This window comes from Artemia franciscana, chromosome 8 (assembly GCF_032884065.1).
Source record: "Artemia franciscana chromosome 8, ASM3288406v1, whole genome shotgun sequence".
Lineage (NCBI taxonomy): Eukaryota > Metazoa > Arthropoda > Branchiopoda > Anostraca > Artemiidae > Artemia > Artemia franciscana.
Genome location: NC_088870.1, coordinates 10,562,360 through 10,582,081, shown reverse-complemented (window position 1 = coordinate 10,582,081; position 19,722 = coordinate 10,562,360). Strand labels below are relative to the sequence as shown.

Sequence of the window (19,722 nt, the reverse complement as noted above, 5' to 3'; positions counted from 1 at the left end):
AGTATGTTTAAGTTTCCTTAAAATACCAAGAGTCCTGCGTTATCTTCATTTTGATCAAATCAATGTGACGTTTGAAAGACAAGTTTTCATCAACAAGAACGCCTAAAAAACGAACATATCGATCTTTAAATCTATGAATTATTCCATTTGACTGGGGAATTTCAGATAACTGGGGATAAATCTGAGAAAGACGCAAAAATATCAAAACTGGACTTATAAAAATTAGGGGTAAGATAATTAGCATCAAGCCATAACATTACTCCCTCAAACGAATTTTCTAAATTTAATCGAAGCTCTGATTCACCATTTCCCGAAGTGCCAAGTGTGCTGGAATGAAGCATGGAATGAAACAAAACGAAATGACAAAGTAATTGCTTAAAATAAAGACAAATAAACAAATAAAAATAAACAAACAAATTAAAACAAATAAAGAAGAATATTAACAAGTCACATACTAATACATTCATGCAGGTAATTTATTCTACGCAAACGAGTTTCACCCGGAACTTTAGCTAAAAATGGTCCATAATCAGACCAAACACTTCTTGGGCCAAAGGGGTTACGAGCCGCGTTTAATAGATCGCGACGCTTTTTAGTTAGGTTTTCAGGCACAAACACACCCGACTTAGCCAACTTACTTTTTGCTCAAGACACTTTTCGAGCAATAGTCAAGCTAGAAAACTTTATCAAAACTGAGCTAATTTTCACATTTTCAGTTTGAGTAGCAGGCATACGTAATCGATTAGCCTTTAAGAGGTCCATTTTATTTGAAATCTTGCAAGCCCATTATTTGTGTTATTACTTCATTAAGATTATCCATCAATTCCACACTTGGGTTTAGTTACACACTACAGAAAATCAGGGTATCAAGTAAGGTATCCTGCTCAAGTTGGTCAACCTTGTCTATTTTTGAAATTTTATTTTCAAGCATGTTCACTGTATTATAAAGTCTTGGAAGGGTTATTTCAATTTTTTTTCAAAATTGACATTATATTCAAGGGAAATAGAATTATAAACTTCGTTCACAATATCTTTGCTGATAATTTCCGAAGCGCGGCGATCTTTCATTGTGTCTGAGACGACACGAGAAATGTCATTCATTAGATTGGGCTTAGTGTTCATTATTTCCTCTTGAGCTCCATTTATCATTTCCTTTAAAGTTGGTACTGCCGCAGAAGTCAGAGTTGACAGCGCTAGGTTGGATATTGCTCTAGTTGTAGTGGGTAGTGATTAGTGGATTTTCAGAGTCTAGAAAATATCAGGGAATAAGCGCTGCTCTTCAAAAGCCTTATTTACATCTTTATCTGTCCTTGTAAAAACTTCTTTAAAGTGGTCATTCCAGTTGCGGATATGTACTTCAGCTATATTACGCTCAGAGTGGGTACCATAGCAAAAGACTAGAAATCTAGCTTGATTTTTCTGGTCTTCGGTGGTTTTGATAACTACTGATGGCCATAAGGGGTATCCCTGAAATGAAGCTAGGACAAGATCAAACGGTTTGTATTTTGCCATTTTACGATGAGCAGTCGCGAGGGGGGCACGTCAGGTAACAAACTTCAACAACGAGATGTTCCAATTTGCCACCCCAAAGTACTCACGTTTGTAATAGGAGCTTGGTTTTTCACGCAAGTTCATCAAATTTCAGCAAGGACTTTATCTGATTCAATTGAAAACTTGTTTAGCTCTTCACTCTTTGAACTCTTAGAGTGAATTGAAGGGTTGTAAGTTACGCCCCAAGGGCATATAAGATTTTCATGGAAAGGGTGGTCGTATGAATTACAGAGGGGGCTCATTGGATTGGATATCAGATGTTCTAGTGCCTTATTTAAGAGTCAAAGTGATCTGGGACCTTGAGATAGGCATTTGCTCAAAAATAGCCCAAAGGCCATATTATAAGGCTTTTGGGGTTGATAGAATCTCCCAGAGTCTGGGGGTAGGGTTGAAAGTTATGCCCCACGGGCATATAAGTTTTTATGGAAGGGGCTGGTCGTGTGAACTTTAGAAGATGCCCCTTTAACTAGAATTGTATAGTTCTAATTCCCTTTTAAGAGTCAAACATAATGTCTCTTTTCCCAAAACGCATTCAATTCAAATTATGAGATAGCCAATTTGTCACCAATAGTCCAAAAATCATATATCTTTAGGGTATATAAGGTTCTTATGGAATGGGTGGTCATACGAACTTTGGATCGAATGGAGCTCATTTGATTGGAGGTCGGAAGTTTTTTAGGGTCCCTTTTAAGAGTCAAGAGTGAATGAAGGGCGATCAGCTCCCCAGCCTATCGTTCCTTAAAACATATCCAATCAAAATTTTAAGAGAGCTATTTTGTTCAGCATTGTTGAAAAGTCCATTAGTTTTGTCTTTGGGAATGTTAGCCACCCCCCCCCCCCACAGTCCTCAGGACAAGTGCTGCAAGTTAGACCATTCGTTCATTGTTTACACATACTATATGTTATTGAGAAATGCATACACGCTAGAGCTTTACTTTCCAAGAAGAATAAGGGCATTCAGGTGAGCCTTTTAAAGAATATTGAGGGAAGAATTGAAATAAATCAAAACAGATTATGTGAATATGGATTGTCAAAAGGGTGTAACACAGGTATAACTAAATATATTAATTTGGAAAATTCAGGGATTGATAGGGGAGAAGATCAAAAAGGTAATATTTGCATGCTATCAATACTACAACTACCACCACTACAACTACCACACTACTCCATCTACAATATTGAGGGGAAATTTGAACTAAATCAAGAGACGCTAAGAGCATCGAGATGAAAATTCCAAGAAGTATATGAACATACAGGTTATCAAAAGGACATATAAGCAATGTCATAGCAATGGCTAATTGTAGTAAGTTGAAACTTCCAAGACTTGATGAGAGAAATGTTCGACTGACCAAAAGGCAATATGTAAACACTACTGCTGCTGGTAGTACTGCGTTATTCAATACTAATACTAGCACTATTAATACTACTACTGTGACTACTATTATAACTATGCCTAAGGGTATTAAGATGAAATTTTCAAGGAATTTTGAGGCGAAAAAGGTGAACTGAATCACAAAATGCCGTCTGTATGCAGGTTGTCAAAACGGTGTAACAGTAATTTATTAGGAATACTTTAGTGTGTGAATTTGAAACTAACAAGGGGTTATTGTGAAGGATGTTGAACAAACCAAAAGAAAACAGTTGCATCCTATTGCTACTGTATCTACTCATACTACTACTACTCTTACTATTATCATTTTATAACTAAAAAGTTTAGAGTATATAACGTTTATGTTTAGATCAGAGTAGTATAAACCGAAGAATTATAGAAGAATTATAGAAGAATTATAGAAGAATTATCTGAGTGATAGATCATATGAAAACAAAGCTAATGTAAAGAAAATGGAGAAAGCATTAAAATATGAACAAAGGAGGTATGAAGTGGAGACCATGGATAAAATTGCCGAGAATCTGAAAGATGCAGCTAGATGGCATACTAGTAAAATATTATACTGGCATGTTAATAAATTGAGAGGGAATAGTCAATCTAGGCTTGCCCGGGTTAAAATAGGAACGGGGCTAAAATTAGTGATAAGGAAAGTGTTAAAGAGAGATGGGCAAAACATTTTGAGAATATGCCAAACCGAGATAGAGTTGCAGGAAAAGATATAGAGGAAAACAAAACAGTTTATGATACCGTGGATGTAGAGAAAGATTTGTTTTGTGAGGAAAAATTGGCGACAATACTAAAAGGATTAAACAAAAAATAAGACTCCGGGGGCTGATAGTGTGGTAAATGAGTTTCTTAAATATGGCGGCTCTGAGGTTAGAAATAAGTTACTGAAGATTATGAATATGATTTTTGAAAAAGGGGAGGTACCTAGCGATTTTGGGAAAACAGTAATTATACTACTGTATAAGAAACGAGATAAGGGTGAGTGTCGTAATTATAAAACATTAGTCTGATCTCTGTAGGAAGCAAATTAAAACTTTTAGACTGAGAGATGCTGTAGACAAAGATTTAAGAGAAAAACTAGCGCGGTTTTCGAAAAGGTAGAGGACGTGTCGATCAAATTTTCACACTTAGGCTAATAATTGAAAAGTGAATGAGTTATCAAACACCTTTGCTCGTCAGTTTTAAAGATTATGAGCAAGCATTCGATTCTGCTGATAGAAGAGCTTTAGGAAAGGTCTTATCCTTGTATGGTATACCAGACAAATACATTAAAGTGATTATGCTATGTACGAGAATAATACTGCTGCGGTTAAGGCAGGAAATGAGGTTGGCAGCTGGTTTTGTATTAAATCAGGAGTTAAGCAAGGTTACGTTCTATTATATAGAATTGTGCATCATTTTGATGGACTTTGTCTTAAGGAGTGCAGAAAAGACAATGACAGACCACGGAATCAAATGAGGAGGAAAAACTCTCCTGGACTTAGATTATGCTGATGATTTAAGCATCCTAGATGACAGTATGAGCAAAATGAATGAACTTCTACAGATTTTGCGATTTCAAGGTGCTAGAAAAGGCTTGAAAATAAATGTTAAGAAGACTAAGCCACTATGGCTAGGAATAACTTTGGATAGCGAAAAGATTGATCAGGTGAGCACCTTGGTAGTATTAATAGTAAAGATTTTGAGAGCAGTGAAGACGTTAAGAGTAGAATAGCCAAGACTCAGGGTGTTTTTTCCAAGTTAAAAAGGTTTGGAATAATAGGAAGCTACAGTGATGACAGTGGTCAAATATGGCTCTGGAGCATGGGTGCTCCGAAAAGCGGATGAATATTTGCTAGATGTTTTCCAGAGAAATTGCCTACAGATTTTTCTGGATACCCAGCTGACTGACTGCATTTTGAACAATAGGCTGTACGAAAAGTGTGGTTCAATCTCGCTTTCTAGGTCGAAAATGAGAGAAAGGTTGAGATGACCATGGCGCGTTCTGTGGATGAAGGATGACAGATGGCCAAATACTGTACTTTTTGGCCAGCCGCCTAGGGCTAAACGGAAAGCAGGTCTTCAGCAGTTGGGGTGGGAGTATGTCATAAGGAAAGATTTAAAGGAAATGGGAACTTCCTAAGAAAGCGTAAAGAGGGAGGCTTTGCATAGATTGAGGGATGGAGGAGGAGCATGTATAGCTGTGTTGGCCTTAGGCGACGTGGTGCTGCAGTGAGGTGTTAGTAGCAGTAGTAGTATTATAACTATTGCAACTAAAGCTTAGGCTACTAAAATTAATTCTACTACTACTAACTACTACTGCTACTAAAATGAAGTATATTAAGGCTAAAAATTGGGATTTATAGGAAGTGTATGGAATCTAATTTGAAACACACTACGCTCACACAGGTTGTCAAGCGGACGCATAAGAAATGCTTCAGGAATGGTTGATGTTATTAAGCTGAAACTTTCAGCGTGTGTTCAAGGGGATGTTGAAGAAAAAAATGGTGCTATGCGCATACTGCTACTAATGCTGCTACAACCATTGCTACTGCGCATACTAAGGGTATTAAGGTGAAGCTTTTAAGGAATATTTAGGCAGATGTTGAACTAAATCAAAACAAAATATGAGCATGTTGACTTTCAAAAAGGTGACAAAGCAATATATGAAGAACAACTTATGTAATTAAGTTACACTTTACGGGTAAACTGCGGAGGATTTTGAACTAGCCAGATGGCACTATGTGAATACCTTTAATACTACCGCTATAGTTACTGTAACTAATGACGCTAAGGGTATTAAGGTGAAAGTTTTAGGAAATTTTTGGGAGGAGTTTTAATTAACCGAAAAAATTGTATGCATGGAGGTTTTCAAAACTCCATGCATGGAGTATATAAGCAATATCATAGGTAGCACCCTTCTGTAATAGCAAGAAATATCATTGAAACTTTTAAAGGAGCTAATTCGATTCAAAATTAAAAGTTCTGGTGCTCTTTTTAAGAGTAAAAAGAGATTGGAGGGCGAGAAGCCCTTCTCTCAAGCCCATTCATTGTCAAAACAAATCCAGTTAAAATTTCGAGACAGCCACTTTGTTCAGCATAGTACATTGATCCAGTAACTACCTCTTTAAGGATATTGGGCATCTCAACCCCCAAAATTATGCAACTGACCCATTATGCTTTAAAAATAAATGTTGCTTTATACTAAATCAAAAGGCATTGTGTTCAAGGTTGCCAATAAGACACCTCAGCAATACATCGAGAACGACTGGGGTATTAAGTTGAAACTTTTGGGGCTACTTCTGCTCTTACATTTTGAATAAATAAAAAGAGTGTAAGTGGATCCAGGTTGTCAAAGAGCATAGATAGAATCTTTTGGGAATAACATTAAATTTTATTTTTTAAGCCAACTTCAGGAGTTATAAAATTAAATTAAAAATACTGTTTGCATCAAGATTTAAATTGTTGAAAAGTTTCTCCAACATACAAATTACATTCCAAACTATGGATTCTTGTAGAAAAAAAAACTAAAAAGATGTAAAATATTTTTTTCCGTGAAACAAAAAACGAACAAAACTAACTTAAAAACCAAAAAAAAACTATGTCAACAAAAAACGAACAAAAACTAATTAAAAAAAAATTCTGCAAAACAAGGTTTTCAAAGAAAAGTGAAGAGCTCCATTAAGCCAAATATGAGCAAAATAAGTCAAATAATGTTCCAAGCATAAAACTACAACAAATCACTATTAATAAATAAATAAAACTCAAAACGAACAGAAACTAAAATAAATAGCCAAGTGAAACTCAAAACGAGCAAAAATTAATATGAGTAGGGATGATAGCCCCTATGCCTTGTTTTAAATGTTTTCACTTTTTTTGCATAATGAATAAAAATTATTAAACATTTAGGGAATGATTATCAGTATATTTCAATTAAACTGACAATCCAATGTCATTTGCTATTTTTCAGTAAAGCGCAAAACATGTTCTGATCTTGAGAAGACCTGGGGATTTATTGATAGTGATTTGTGGTTGTTTTAGGCTTGGAAGATTATTTGACTTTATTTCTGCTCATTTTTTCCTTAATGGAGCTCTTTACTTTTCTTTGAAAAACTTGTTTTGTGGAAAGTTTTTTTAAATTAATGCTGATAAAAATGTCAATGAGATAACACCAGTAAATCGGTAGCAGCTCGAAATAAATGCGGTAATTTGAATAATATGGTAATATTGGGTAATTTATAATGAAAAATAAGATTATGGGGCAATTCTAAATTGCTCAAAAGTAGATGCTTTTATGCCCCAAATACATGCTATTATGCCCTAAAGTAAATGCTTTCATCAGTCTACTTCCTACCATTGACCAAAGCTACCATCAATTTACTAATAAATGCTGATAAAAGCACCAATAACTTGGTAGCTGGCAAGTAAAAAGTGCTATAATTTGAGTAGTACCACAATATTGGGTAATCTACGGTAAACACAATAGTAAGGGTAATACTGGGTAATTTAAGGTAAATACAATAGTGAGGGGCAATTTTAAATTGCCCCAAAGTAGGTGATTTCATTGAGCTACCTACTAGTAATCACTAACCCCCCCCCCCCAGAAAAATAAAAATTACCAAAAACCTATGAATAAATGCTGAAAAAAGCACGGATAAAATGGGAACTAGCTGGTAAAAGGAATGCTGTAATTTGAGTATATATATATGGCTAATTCCTGGTTTGTTATTCATTGGCAGGTCCTGGATACAACCTCAGCATTTAAAAACTCAGTCTAAATTGATTAGCTGATTGCTAGTGTCAGCTGAACCTTGACACAACGTAACTCTCATTGTGACTTGGTCTTAATACAATTTAAGATATAAATATTGCATTGCACTTTTAGTATATATGTTGTAAATAAAAAAGCAGGACTTACTTGGCTGTTTTCAGCAAAGGGTGACCACTTCCCACAAGTGACCTTAAATGGTAAGCAATATTCGACATTTCATCACTTAATAAAAATCGTAAATTCAGGTAAGATGTAGTGTATCCTACAACTTTTTCTGCATCCAGTATAGCTTTATTCCAATCTGTTTTAGCATTGGGGCTTCGAAATCCTTGTAGAAAATTTGTGAATTGAGAAAGTTGGTGAATTGTCCCCCTAGGAAGCAAAATAGAAGCTTTTGGCTTTAAAATTCGGGCAAGAAGTTTGACTTGATGATTCATCTCTGAAACAAGAATGCATGTTTAGACAAATCTGAAAACAATCCTACTTTAGGGTAAATAATTAATTGTCTATACATCAACATGATACAGCACATGGACTAGGTCCTTGCAGGAGCTAGTCCTGCAAGGACTAGTGGGGAAGATATTAGATATGATAAATGTTCCTCTACAAGCCATAAACTCGAAAAAAAAAATATTTTATGGTCCTTTCAGACCAATCTCATAATTGGAGCATTTGTGCAGATATGCTCTGCACAATACCCTACTTTATACAATTGGGATTCGGCTGCAAAACTCAGCAATTCACTAATGTGAAAACAATCATATGATGTTTAAATGGTAGCTAAAACAAGTATCTTTCTGGAGCTTATAATTGGATTCAGTAGATTTTCAAATACTCACAAAAGAGTATATGTTCTTCTATTTTTTAATTGAAAAACGAATATAAGGGCGACAAATCCAATAGCTACAAAAACACTGATCATTTATATGAGTCGCCTCATTTATTGTGAGCATTCCACTGATAGCTTAACACTGAGCCCTGTTTTGCTCTCATTTTTGCAAGATTTAATTTATCCATGTGTTTAATATTAGATAGTAATATTATAGTAGTAATATTATACTAGTAATGTAATAGTAGTAATATTATATTACTACTAGTAATATAGTATATTACTATATTACTATTAGATAGTAATAATAATAATATTAGAAGAATAAGCAATTCAAATATTCAAGGGATAATTTCACAGTTTCTTTCAGTTTTTTTTTCAATAGGCATTCCAAGGTAAACTATTTTTGAGAAAGGGGGACTTGAGCATTAGCTAAAGATAAAAAATAGGGCGATTTGTCTCTTTAAAATTGAAAGCTACAACAGCAGTTTTTTCTACATTGAAATGAAGCCCAATATCTTTATATTCATTATAAAGCTGATGAAACGCATTTAAAAGTACAGGTTAAATTCAAAACGTCATCTGCAAAAGTCACTACCGGTAATGACAAATTACATCCATGGTAAATACAACTAAATTAACAGAGTTTTGGGCATGTAAAACAGAGTTATTAAATAAAGTCAAGGTAAGGCCATCTTGACAGACTCCTTTCAAAATATCAAAAAGGGAAGATCCCCTTTTAACTCCAACTTATACATTTATTTCATTTATTTTAACTTCAACATAAACAGAAGGCATTTTACTACACAAAAACTTACCTTTTTGCCTTTTTTGGGATAGGGGTTATTTGACCAACTGTAAATTGATAAGGAACAACTCCGTTTTCAATAGACAATTGAAAAAGCAGAGAAAAATGATTAAACAGAAAAACACTTTCATAATCAAAATGTCTGACAGTAATTCAATCAACTCCTGCGGAATTTATTCTCTTTAGTTTTTTACAATAAAACGATGCATCACTTGGCTTGATTATAAATGTTGAAGGTGCGGGTTGATTGAGACAAGCACTTAATTCTTTTTCAAATTTTGATTCAAGAGCAGGATTGGGAGAAGAAAACTCATGCTTATAATAGTTTATTCACTCAATCTCAGTAATGTTATTTGCACAAATGTGTTCACAAGGGCGTTCAATTTTTTTTCTAGAGCTTTGAAGGGTTCTCTACAATTTCATGAGTGTTCTCTCAATAAGATCAGCCTTATATTTTCTAAACACTTTAGCAAAAAAAACGTTCAGAACGTAGTCGCAAACCATTAACAGTCCCAGACTTCGGCTGCCTTCCAAATCCTTCCAAATATTCAATCAAATTCTAGAAGACTCGCATGTGGACATAAGGGAAGAGTTTTTTTTACCAACCCTGCACTTGAGAGCCTTTCCTAACACGCTTGCACGCACACTTTAATGCATGGTTAATTACTGTTAGATAGGCGGTGATTCTGATGGCTATTTTTTGCACTAAGGCCTAAGTGGGTGCACAGCAAATGAACAGGGCACCTTAACATCATTTAATATTCTGTTGCATTCAAAACGAAACCTCTCACGGTTAACTTTTTTCAAGTCTTTTATATAAAACTACTTTTTATCTGGTTGTTTAGAGGCATTGAATGAAGCATTAAATTCCAGCTTTATTGGAAGGTGATCTGAATAAAAGCCATCACTGATTACCTCAACCATTTCACAGGGAAAAGGTGCAATAAAATGATCAAGGTTAAAAGTTGCTGACAGGACACCAATAAACGTGTAAACCAATAAACGGTTAACTTTTTTCAAGTCTTTTATATAAAACTACTTTTTATCTGGTTGTTTAGAGGCATTGAATGAAGCATTAATTTCCAGCTTTATTGGAAGGTGATCTGAATAAAAGCCATCACTGGTTACCTCAACCATTTCACAGGGGAAAGATGCAATAAAATGATCAAGGTTAAAAGTTGCTGACAGGACACCAATAAACGTGAAAGTTTCTGTTTTGGCAGTAATTGAGTAGGAAGGGGGGAGGGAATTCAGAAGGAGTTGAGTTCTTGGCAATGAACTGTCTGTTAATTCACGATTAAAGTCTCCTGCAATCAAAAGTCGAGCATTTGGGCACTTTGAAACTATCTTCATAAAACTTGCTAGCCTTTTGCAAGCATTTATGAACTTATTCTCTGATTGCAAAGAGCAGTAATTAGTTGGCAGGTAAACGTTTATATAGATTAGGTCCGAAAATTCAGCAGCAATGAAATGGTCATTCAACTCAAGGAGATTGATGGGAAATTGTGAATGATTGTGCTAATGCGCCTGAAGGTCAGCCATGGCAATTGTTCATTTTTTCTGCATGAAATAAGAGATAAGAATTCTGGGAGATGCTGAGTAGATTTTTTCTTTAATCAGATAAAAAATATTCTTGCAGAAAAATTATATCATTTGTACTTAAAAGTTCAGAGAGGACTAGGCCTTTGTCAACCACTTTGCCATTGACATTCCATGACAAGAGACTTAAGGCTCGAGCCATTATGCTGACTTAACTTTACATAAAAGTCCTTGAGCAGCTGGACATTTGAAGTTGTATAAGGGGTGATCCTGTGATTTGGACAATGCACATTTCTTGGGCATTTGACAAGGAGATATTTTGGAACTTGAATGACCATGGTCACTGCAGACTGTGCAAATACCTTAATTTTTGCAGCTGCTGGATATATGCCCATAGGCTTGACACTTGAAACATCTCACCGGGAAGGTGAGATACTCAGCAACTTTGATATTCTCATAGTCTATGACTAGGAGATTTTTTATGGGATTCAAAAGTCAATTTTGGTTTCGAATTTCATTTGAAACGAGCGGATATTACCAATCTGTTTTGCACAGACACATTTCGGAGTCATTGCACAAAGTACATTGTTATTTATATTGCTTGGGACAAATTAACCAATATCAAGGTGAGAGGGGCTTTGTTGCAGAAAGAGACTTGTTGCTGTTCTGAAAAACCCTGACAAAAGTTTGTGCATGAACCTTGCTAGCTGTAACAACTCGCCAATTATCTTTTCTGGGCTGAACTTCAATAATCTTAGACCACTCTCTGCCACAATTTTTTTACAAAAAGTCTTTCCTGAAATCTGACTTTGTGAGGTCAGATGGTAAATTCTTGAGTACCATTGCATATGATAGCTTTGTTTCAGTAGCTGTAGGAACAATTGAGAGAGAAGGAGGGTCATTATTCATGAAATGGTCTAGCTTATAACAAAGCTCTGTAACTTTTCTGGTGACTAATGCTGCTATCTCACCAAGACGGATAGGGACTTCGTCAGGTTTAACTATCACAAAGACTGGCAGCTCAACGTTACATTGCTCACAAAGTTCAAGTACCTTTACCATTTCGTTAATATTGTCTTTACCACTTTTTTAATTGACTCTCTATTGGTGTAGTGAGCACAAGACCATAGTATCCCCTTAGCCTTGATTATATTGTCCTTCATAAAAAACTTGCATGTTTTACAACTTGTCTCATCACTCTTGTTTCCAGCTTTTTGAGCACAATTTAAGAAGTTCAATTTTTCCAAACTAATTTCTTTGACATAGCTATCACAGATAATATCTCAGCAACAAAAAATAGGTCTTACTTGGTCAAGTTGCTGAACAAGAAATAAGTAGGTCAAGTAATATAATCAAGTTCATGGAGAACTATTTTCAGGTTCAAGTATAGTTATGAAATTATTTCGAAAAAAGACCATAGGGAATCACAGTTGTCTTTACTGGATTCGCAGTCATACTGTATGAATGAGATTATATCCAAAAAGAGGTATTTGCAGTATTAACTCTGAATCAAGACTCAATATAGTAGGCTAATAATAATAATTTATTTGAGCCCTCTATGCATTCAAAAATGCACTTAGAGGAATGTGGAAAAGAAATACACATAATAAAAACACCCATCACCACAAACACTAAAAAACGCACTAACAACAACCCAAAACTGACTCAGATTACTGTCTGTGGCTTCTAAAATATCCATCTTATCACAAATCTCAAAAATTCTGTGATGTTTGGAGATATAGCTGTTACAGGACCAAATAGGAACACAAAGAAAATACTTACAAAATTTGAAAAAGACAGACCAAATTTGTTGACGTTCAGACAAGGTAAAAAACTTCCATAATGGCACCAGAAAAAATACATGGGGAGCAAAAAATGAGTTATAAAGCCAACCAAGCGTTTTTTTTTGTCAAATTGACCTTTAACTCTAGAGAAACATCCATAGGACTTTCTCAACTTCTCTTTCAATGCATTTATTGTTAGTGACCTTGTTGCTTGAACCAAGGTCCCAAATGAAGTCCAAGGTACTTGAGAAGCACACTGGCAAAAATTTAATCAAGGCAGGCCAGAATTTTTGAATTTGGAGGGTGATGATGACCAAAAACGAGAAATTCAGTTTTAGCAGAAGCAACTGACAGCCTGATGTCAGACAACCCGGTACAAAGGCTGTTCACAGAAGTTTGCAGTGATTGCAAATTATCAGAGAGCAGAAGAATGTCATCTGCATACAAAAGGTGACTTGCATCAATAGATGGCTTGATAAAAAAAAATGCAGTATTCTGTGGGTTGCACTGGGGATGGCATTGTTAAATATTGCGGGACTTTACACTGAGCCCTGTTTTGCTCCACAATACACAGAAATTTGGCTGCTATAAATATTTTCAATTTGGACATGTATAGAAGACTTTTGATGCCATTGCCACAAGGAGGCACAAATGAATGGGATCATAAGAGCACAATTCTCAAAAGTAATATCCAATATATACTGATGGCTTGGTAAAAGTCAACAAATATGCCTCTACAACTGTTTGTCTGATTTATTCATTGAATACAAAAACCAGACTTCCTGATAATTCTTTCGTCCTCACTACAGAGCTGTCAGCCATAAAAGAAGTTTAAAAGTTGTCAACATCAATCCACCAACTTCCAAAAGAGTAGTATTGCTCTCAGATTCCAAAAGTGCCCTTCAGGTTATAGATAATATCCATTGGAGTACCATGAACATAGACCTGAGGTCAATCAGAGATCTATCAATCAGTCTCCAAAATAACCCTATTGATATCAAGTTTGAGAATATCTCTAGCCACCAGGGCACCAAATATAATGAGGTAGCAGACCAGCTGGCCAGTAGCTCTTTGAATAATCTGATCAACCCCAGTTTGAAAGTCCAGACATTCAGAGACACACTAAGAAGAAGAGTCTATTCAAAAACAAAATGCCCTTTCCTTCCTTATTTTGCAAGTAGTTAATAAATACAATAGCAAGACTTATTCCTGAATCATAATGACCTACAGATGGAGAATTGTTGCAAAGCCAAAAAAGACTTCAGAAGGCTTGGAATTTTAAGAAGAATAAAAACAGACCTCTCACTTAATAAGAATACTGTAACCAATCCTGGAGATACAGCTGAAGCCTTGAAAAAGCAGTTCACGTCAGTTTTCATACCTCCAGATAATACTCCCCAGTCAGAAATGATGGAGACCAATTTTGAGAAGCCTATGAAAATTATCACCATCAAACCTATGGATGTAGAGATATGGCTCAAATGATTGAATCCAAATAAGTCTGTTATATGTTATATAAATAAATAACTCCTGATGGAGTTCACCCTTGGACCTTGAAAGAGGCCCATTCAGAATTTGCCCCTCTCTTATAAAAACTGTTCCAAAAGTCTCTAGATACCAAACAGGTTCCTCAAAATTGGCAAAATACAAATATTACTCCTGTCCAAAAGGATGGAAGTAGGAATAAAGTCACCAATTACCCGCCCATTAGCATCACCTCAACAGTTGGTAAAGTTTTTGAAGGAATTGTGAGTGCCACAATTATAAAACATATAATTGACAAAAAACTGTTCACAGACAGCCAACATGGCTTCAGATCTGGGTGCTTAGCAGACAAATGTTATATATGCTTATGACTATAGCACTGAGTTGCTAGATCATGATACTTCAGTTGACATAAGGCTTTTAGATTTTTCTAATCTAGTTACAAGAGCTTAAATGCTGGAAGACCTGTAAGTGGAAGCTTAAATTTAGCATTCAAATGCAAATTGGCACACTCTGGGAGAATGAATATAAGATGGCAGCACCATATGACTGGAAGGACAACTTAAGACAAATGACTGACTCTTCAGCAGTTGGGAGAGATTTGGGACACCTCTGAACAATGATGATCAGCAGGAAATAGCATATGTCAAAAGATGGACAACAAAAACTGTTAATGAATATAAGAATCTTGACTACCTATCTCAACTGAATAAGTTACATCTCCCAGTGCTTGTGTACAGACATTAAAGAGGTAATATCATCATGCCTTACAAGCTTTTGAATGCTGACTCCTTTTGTCAAAAGTCCTTTTAGTTTGATGAATCCTTCAGGACAAGGGGGCATAGCAAAAAGTTGTCCCAGAAGAGGGCAGATCCAAGAGTCCAACACCACCACTTCTCTAACAGAGTGATTGCCTATTGGAACAATCTTCCTCATATTGCAGTCACTGCTCCCTCCATTGATGCCTTTAAGATTACTATTGACAAGAGTTGGTCCATTAAACAATGAAAGACAGAAAGGGATGCAATTGAGTCAATGGCTCCCCATCATCACTGACCAGCAACTTGACAGGATATTTCCTGATTTTGCTGGATAATGGAATTTCATGTAATTTACCATTGTTTTGTTTGTTATTTTATTTTTTATTCATAATTTTGTATATTCTTAGTTTATTATATTGATTATCATAATTGTATTTCTATTTAGAATTATAGGCTTTATCCACCTGTTATAAAAATTTTACAAATGGAATTTTGTATAGTAAAGGTTAAAAATAGCAGCTCTCCAGAAGAAGACATGCTAGAACAAAAACAGAGATATTTTTAGATTGTCAATCTTCTGCTCATTTTTATAAGCTAGTTTGGTTGTTACACTTCATTACCAGTTCCCTTTAATGTTCTCATATAGATCAAGACTATTAAAGAAACTAACCAAAAAATGATGAAAGTCTTACTTCATGATATGCACTAAATATCAATGAATCATATTTCCTTGTTTTTTTCCTATTAAAGTAAATCTCTTTCAGAGTTCTAAAATTAGAGTAAATTTCACCCTTATTATGTGTTCTTAAGATGTGTGTTGTGATTTTCAATACATCAATAAAACAGTTTGCCCATTGACAAGAATCACATAAAACTTGCCATATATTACTTTTTTTGGATAAATTTTCTGATTAACTTGCTAGGAAATAGATATACCTTTGGAAACAGAATTTCATCTTGAAAACAAATATAACATTCATTTGTATTGACACACAAAGGTTAGCATAAACAAATAATTGGGGCTGTTGAGAAGGAAACAGATAAAGAAAACAATTCTTGCTCCATAATATGCAAAAAAAAATGCAATTAACATGTTTTGAATACAGGTAAAAAAAAATATTTTACCACCAACCAACCAATACTTTGTAAACATATGGGCCAAATTATGGTACTGTTCAGTTATAGCTTCTATGTTAAGTTCTTCATCTAAGTAGAACCTATTTTTCTGACTAATCCTAGTGAAATATCACAAAATATGATGAAAATATACTTTAGAAACAAATTTGGGCTACATATTTGCATATTTAGGGGTTGGGGCTGAGGTATAGTAGGTCTGTATGCAAAATGTGTTAGGTATAATTATTCTGTATATTATGAAGTGAGAAATATTTTCTAACTTCATACTGTCCAAATACTTTTTGAAACACAACACAACTTTTGTTTCAGCCCATGTTCCCATAAATTAATCAGTACTGATGAAGTCAAGAAATGGTATAACATATTGGAAATGTGAAATTTGGGATATATATTTGAATATGGGTTGGGTTTGGGGTAACAATTAAGTTCACTGTATTCAAAACCTGTTAATTTCAACTTCTCTGCATATTATGAAGTGAGAATTGGGTATTTGTGTCTTAAAGCCACCATATACAATGTGAAAATGAGACAAAAACTGGTTTTCCTGATCTTTAAATTAGCTTTTTCAGGGAACTACATAGTAGTTACATTTTAATTAAACATTTATTTTGTATTTCAGTTGGGTAAGTTTAGGTTACATATTTAAAACAAGGCATTCTGGGGGCCTTATTTCCACAATTCTCTGTTGTAGTTTCAATAATCTTTTTGGTAAAATTCTAGTTAAAAGACTTCTTGCTATCTCAGAAAGGGTTTAAGTTAGGAAAATGAAACTTTTATGGATGGGTCTACAGGTTAAAGTAGCCTATGTCCTGGGAAGGCATTTTAAAGTACCCACCTCTACTCCTTCTCCCTCTAGAGGGCCCTGAAATTTGCCTACATAACAAGTCTATACCTATTGAAATTTTGACAAAACAACATTTTTCCTTAATTTTCAGTTACTACTTGCTTTTTCTCTGCCTTTAGTTCTGAAAATGCAATTCCTGTTATTTGAGTAGAATTGTGAGCCATATCAATGTTGTTTTTTTTCTTTCTAAATTTAAGAAATGTATTTGCATAGGCTAACTTTAAAACCTTATAAAATAGAATTCAGCAAACTTATGAAGCTGAAAACAATTTTGTTATTCTTCAATTAAGCAGAAGATCTATTTTGCAAGGTTTCACTTTTATAACACACATATTTTTAAAGGTCAGGGCCATCTAGAGGGAGAAGTAGGGGAGGTAGTTGCTTCAAAATACCTTCCTGGGACATACTTTAGTCTGTAGATTCATCCCTCAAAGTTTCATTTTCTAGACCTTAACCCTCTCTGAGATAGCAAGAAGTCAAATAACTAGAATTTTACCATTTTTTTACATAAATATTTTACATTCATCATACTTGGGTATATTTGATTAGAATTTACCCAACTTGCACCTCTTGAGTGTGGTGGCTATAAGACACAAGTAGCCTACCAAGAATTGTTCTCTTTGCAAGTTTCCTTCCCAACTGCCCAATTTCTAGGATTGTACTTAGAAGACACCAAGTAGCATATTCGCTTTGTCCCTAAGTCAGAGATCTAATGAAATCAAGCAGACTAAATATATAGGCTAACAGCTAACCCAACTACGTTCCAAGAGTTATAAAAATCTAATCAGGGATTGTACCAAAAATGGTCAAATAGACGTTTTAGCTATTGATTTACGTACCTTTCTAATACTGAAACCCCCTTCAAACAGCACATATATATGAGACTCAAAACTAGTGGGGATACATTTTAAAATAATTTGCTTTAATGACAGTGTTGTCAAATCTAAACTTGGCCGCTAGAACGATTTCCACGAAACACCCTCAAAATTTGTCTGTCACAGATTGCCTCTGGTGAAGCTAAAATTATACAGAAAAGCGCCATCTATGAAGTTGGATCTTGGCCAGATGACCGCTCCCTCTTTACGCATTTTTGATTTACTTTTAAGCATTTTATCTTATATTAAAATCTTTTACTTAAAAAAGAGCAAAAAACTGCATTAATATGAAGAAATGATAATTTATCACTTATCCGTCTAGTTAACAACGCCTGAAAAATAATGGCGAAGACGGAGTGAAAAATTTAAATAGAAGACGAAAAAATTCACTCAAGCTTTCAAATAATAGGGAATTGCTAGTGTCTGCTCTTTCCTAAACTATCTTAAAACATTTTGCACTAAACACTGAGTTTCCATATATACGATTTTTCTGGTGAAATGTCGCATTTAAAAATTGGACACAAAATTTGCATGTTAACACGATAATTATCATAGGAGGTTATGTTAGACAATTTATTTGCGTCCGATTTAATATGTTAAAAATCAATGTTAAAAGTACATTAATATAAAGAGCTTATGTTTTCTGAATATCCTTTACAATGCGCTTTACCATCAACCCTTTACTTAACTGGGCACACCCTGGGCAAACTACAAAAATTCAATGTTTTTCAGTGTTTACCTTTTTTTATGTTGATTTATTACCAAAAATTAGATTGTAACATCAATAAAGCTAATTAGAAAAAAAGCATATTAATTCAGCTTTTTTTAAATAGCCTAGAACAAAGCTTATATTTTGTTTTATTTGATTAAGGGACTGGGATGCATAAAATGTCAGTAATGATGGTATTTAAAATAGCTGTAAGTAAGGAATTTTATGGTTTACTCTGTTTTCTTTCTTTTTGACTTCTGTCTAGCTTAAAAACAGATAGACTGCACAAAAGGACCACTTTTAGAATCAACCTGCCTTATTCTAGTCTAGATATTTAGCTGTTATGTCCAATGAAGGCTTTTTTGTGCCAAAGCTAGGCTATACTGCACACAACGAATCAAACTGGCCTATATTGTTCAAATTAGGCTGTTGACCATCTTAATTATTCTATTAACTTCACCCTCAACTCCAACTTCTTTTAAGACTTTATCCCATGCTTTCGTTGCAAGCAACCTTTTCTTATGGGTTTTATCAGCTTTAAATTATAATATTCTATAATTTCTAACTGACATAATCAATTTTCAGTAGACGATTTGATCTTGCCCAGCCTATTAATTTGATACGATTTATTCATCAGAATTATCGGAGAAGTTGAGCTTCATAAACTAGTACGATATTTTGGAATATCAGGCAAATTTTACGCAGGTCCAATATTCGTATATCTGGCAGAATAATCGCGTTTGCATGCAAATAATCCTATATGCGAGAACCCATGAAAAGGCTGAATTTTTTCAGCAGAGATTTATTACTTCATACATTAAATAATTTTTAAGATTTATATTGGTTTTATACTTTTACGGTTAGACATTTAGCAAGAGTTTTGAACGTATTTTGTCTATTGCTGCTCTGCAGCCCAGCAAAACTTACACATTTGACATTTTTTTCAAGGGTACGAGATAGATCTCGCCATTGCGCCAATTTGTTGGCGGCACACCACCAACAAAACACGAGCCTGTTTGAAGAAAAATTTCGATGGCACACCCCCCGTGACATTGTCGTGGCAGCGTGCCTCCAGTTAATTAGCCCAGCTCATTTTTCCTTGAGAAAAAAAGAAGAACAAAACGAAATTTTTTCCCCCGAGGAAGAAAATAAGAAGAGTAAATCGCCATGGCCTAGAATTTTTAACCAACATTTTACAGCTTCCTGTCACGAAAAGCGATGAAAACCTTATTTAAGCTTGGAGTCACGCTTCCT

The 19,722-nt window shown here is 34.8% G+C and overlaps 1 protein-coding gene across 1 annotated transcript in view; it reads right to left on the bottom strand.

Annotated features, from left to right (window-relative positions):
• Window positions 1–17,854, bottom strand: part of LOC136029967 (all trans-polyprenyl-diphosphate synthase PDSS2-like) — a 51,892-nt gene extending 34,038 nt beyond the window's left edge. The window contains exons 1-2 of the mRNA XM_065708531.1: window positions 17,724–17,854; window positions 7,845–8,136 (exon numbers count right to left, since the gene is read on the bottom strand). Coding sequence (XP_065564603.1) covers window positions 7,845–8,134 — 290 coding nt within the window. The 5' untranslated portion in view covers window positions 8,135–8,136; window positions 17,724–17,854. The remainder of the gene's footprint in view (window positions 1–7,844; window positions 8,137–17,723) is intronic.
• Window positions 17,855–19,722: the final 1,868 nt, after the last annotated feature.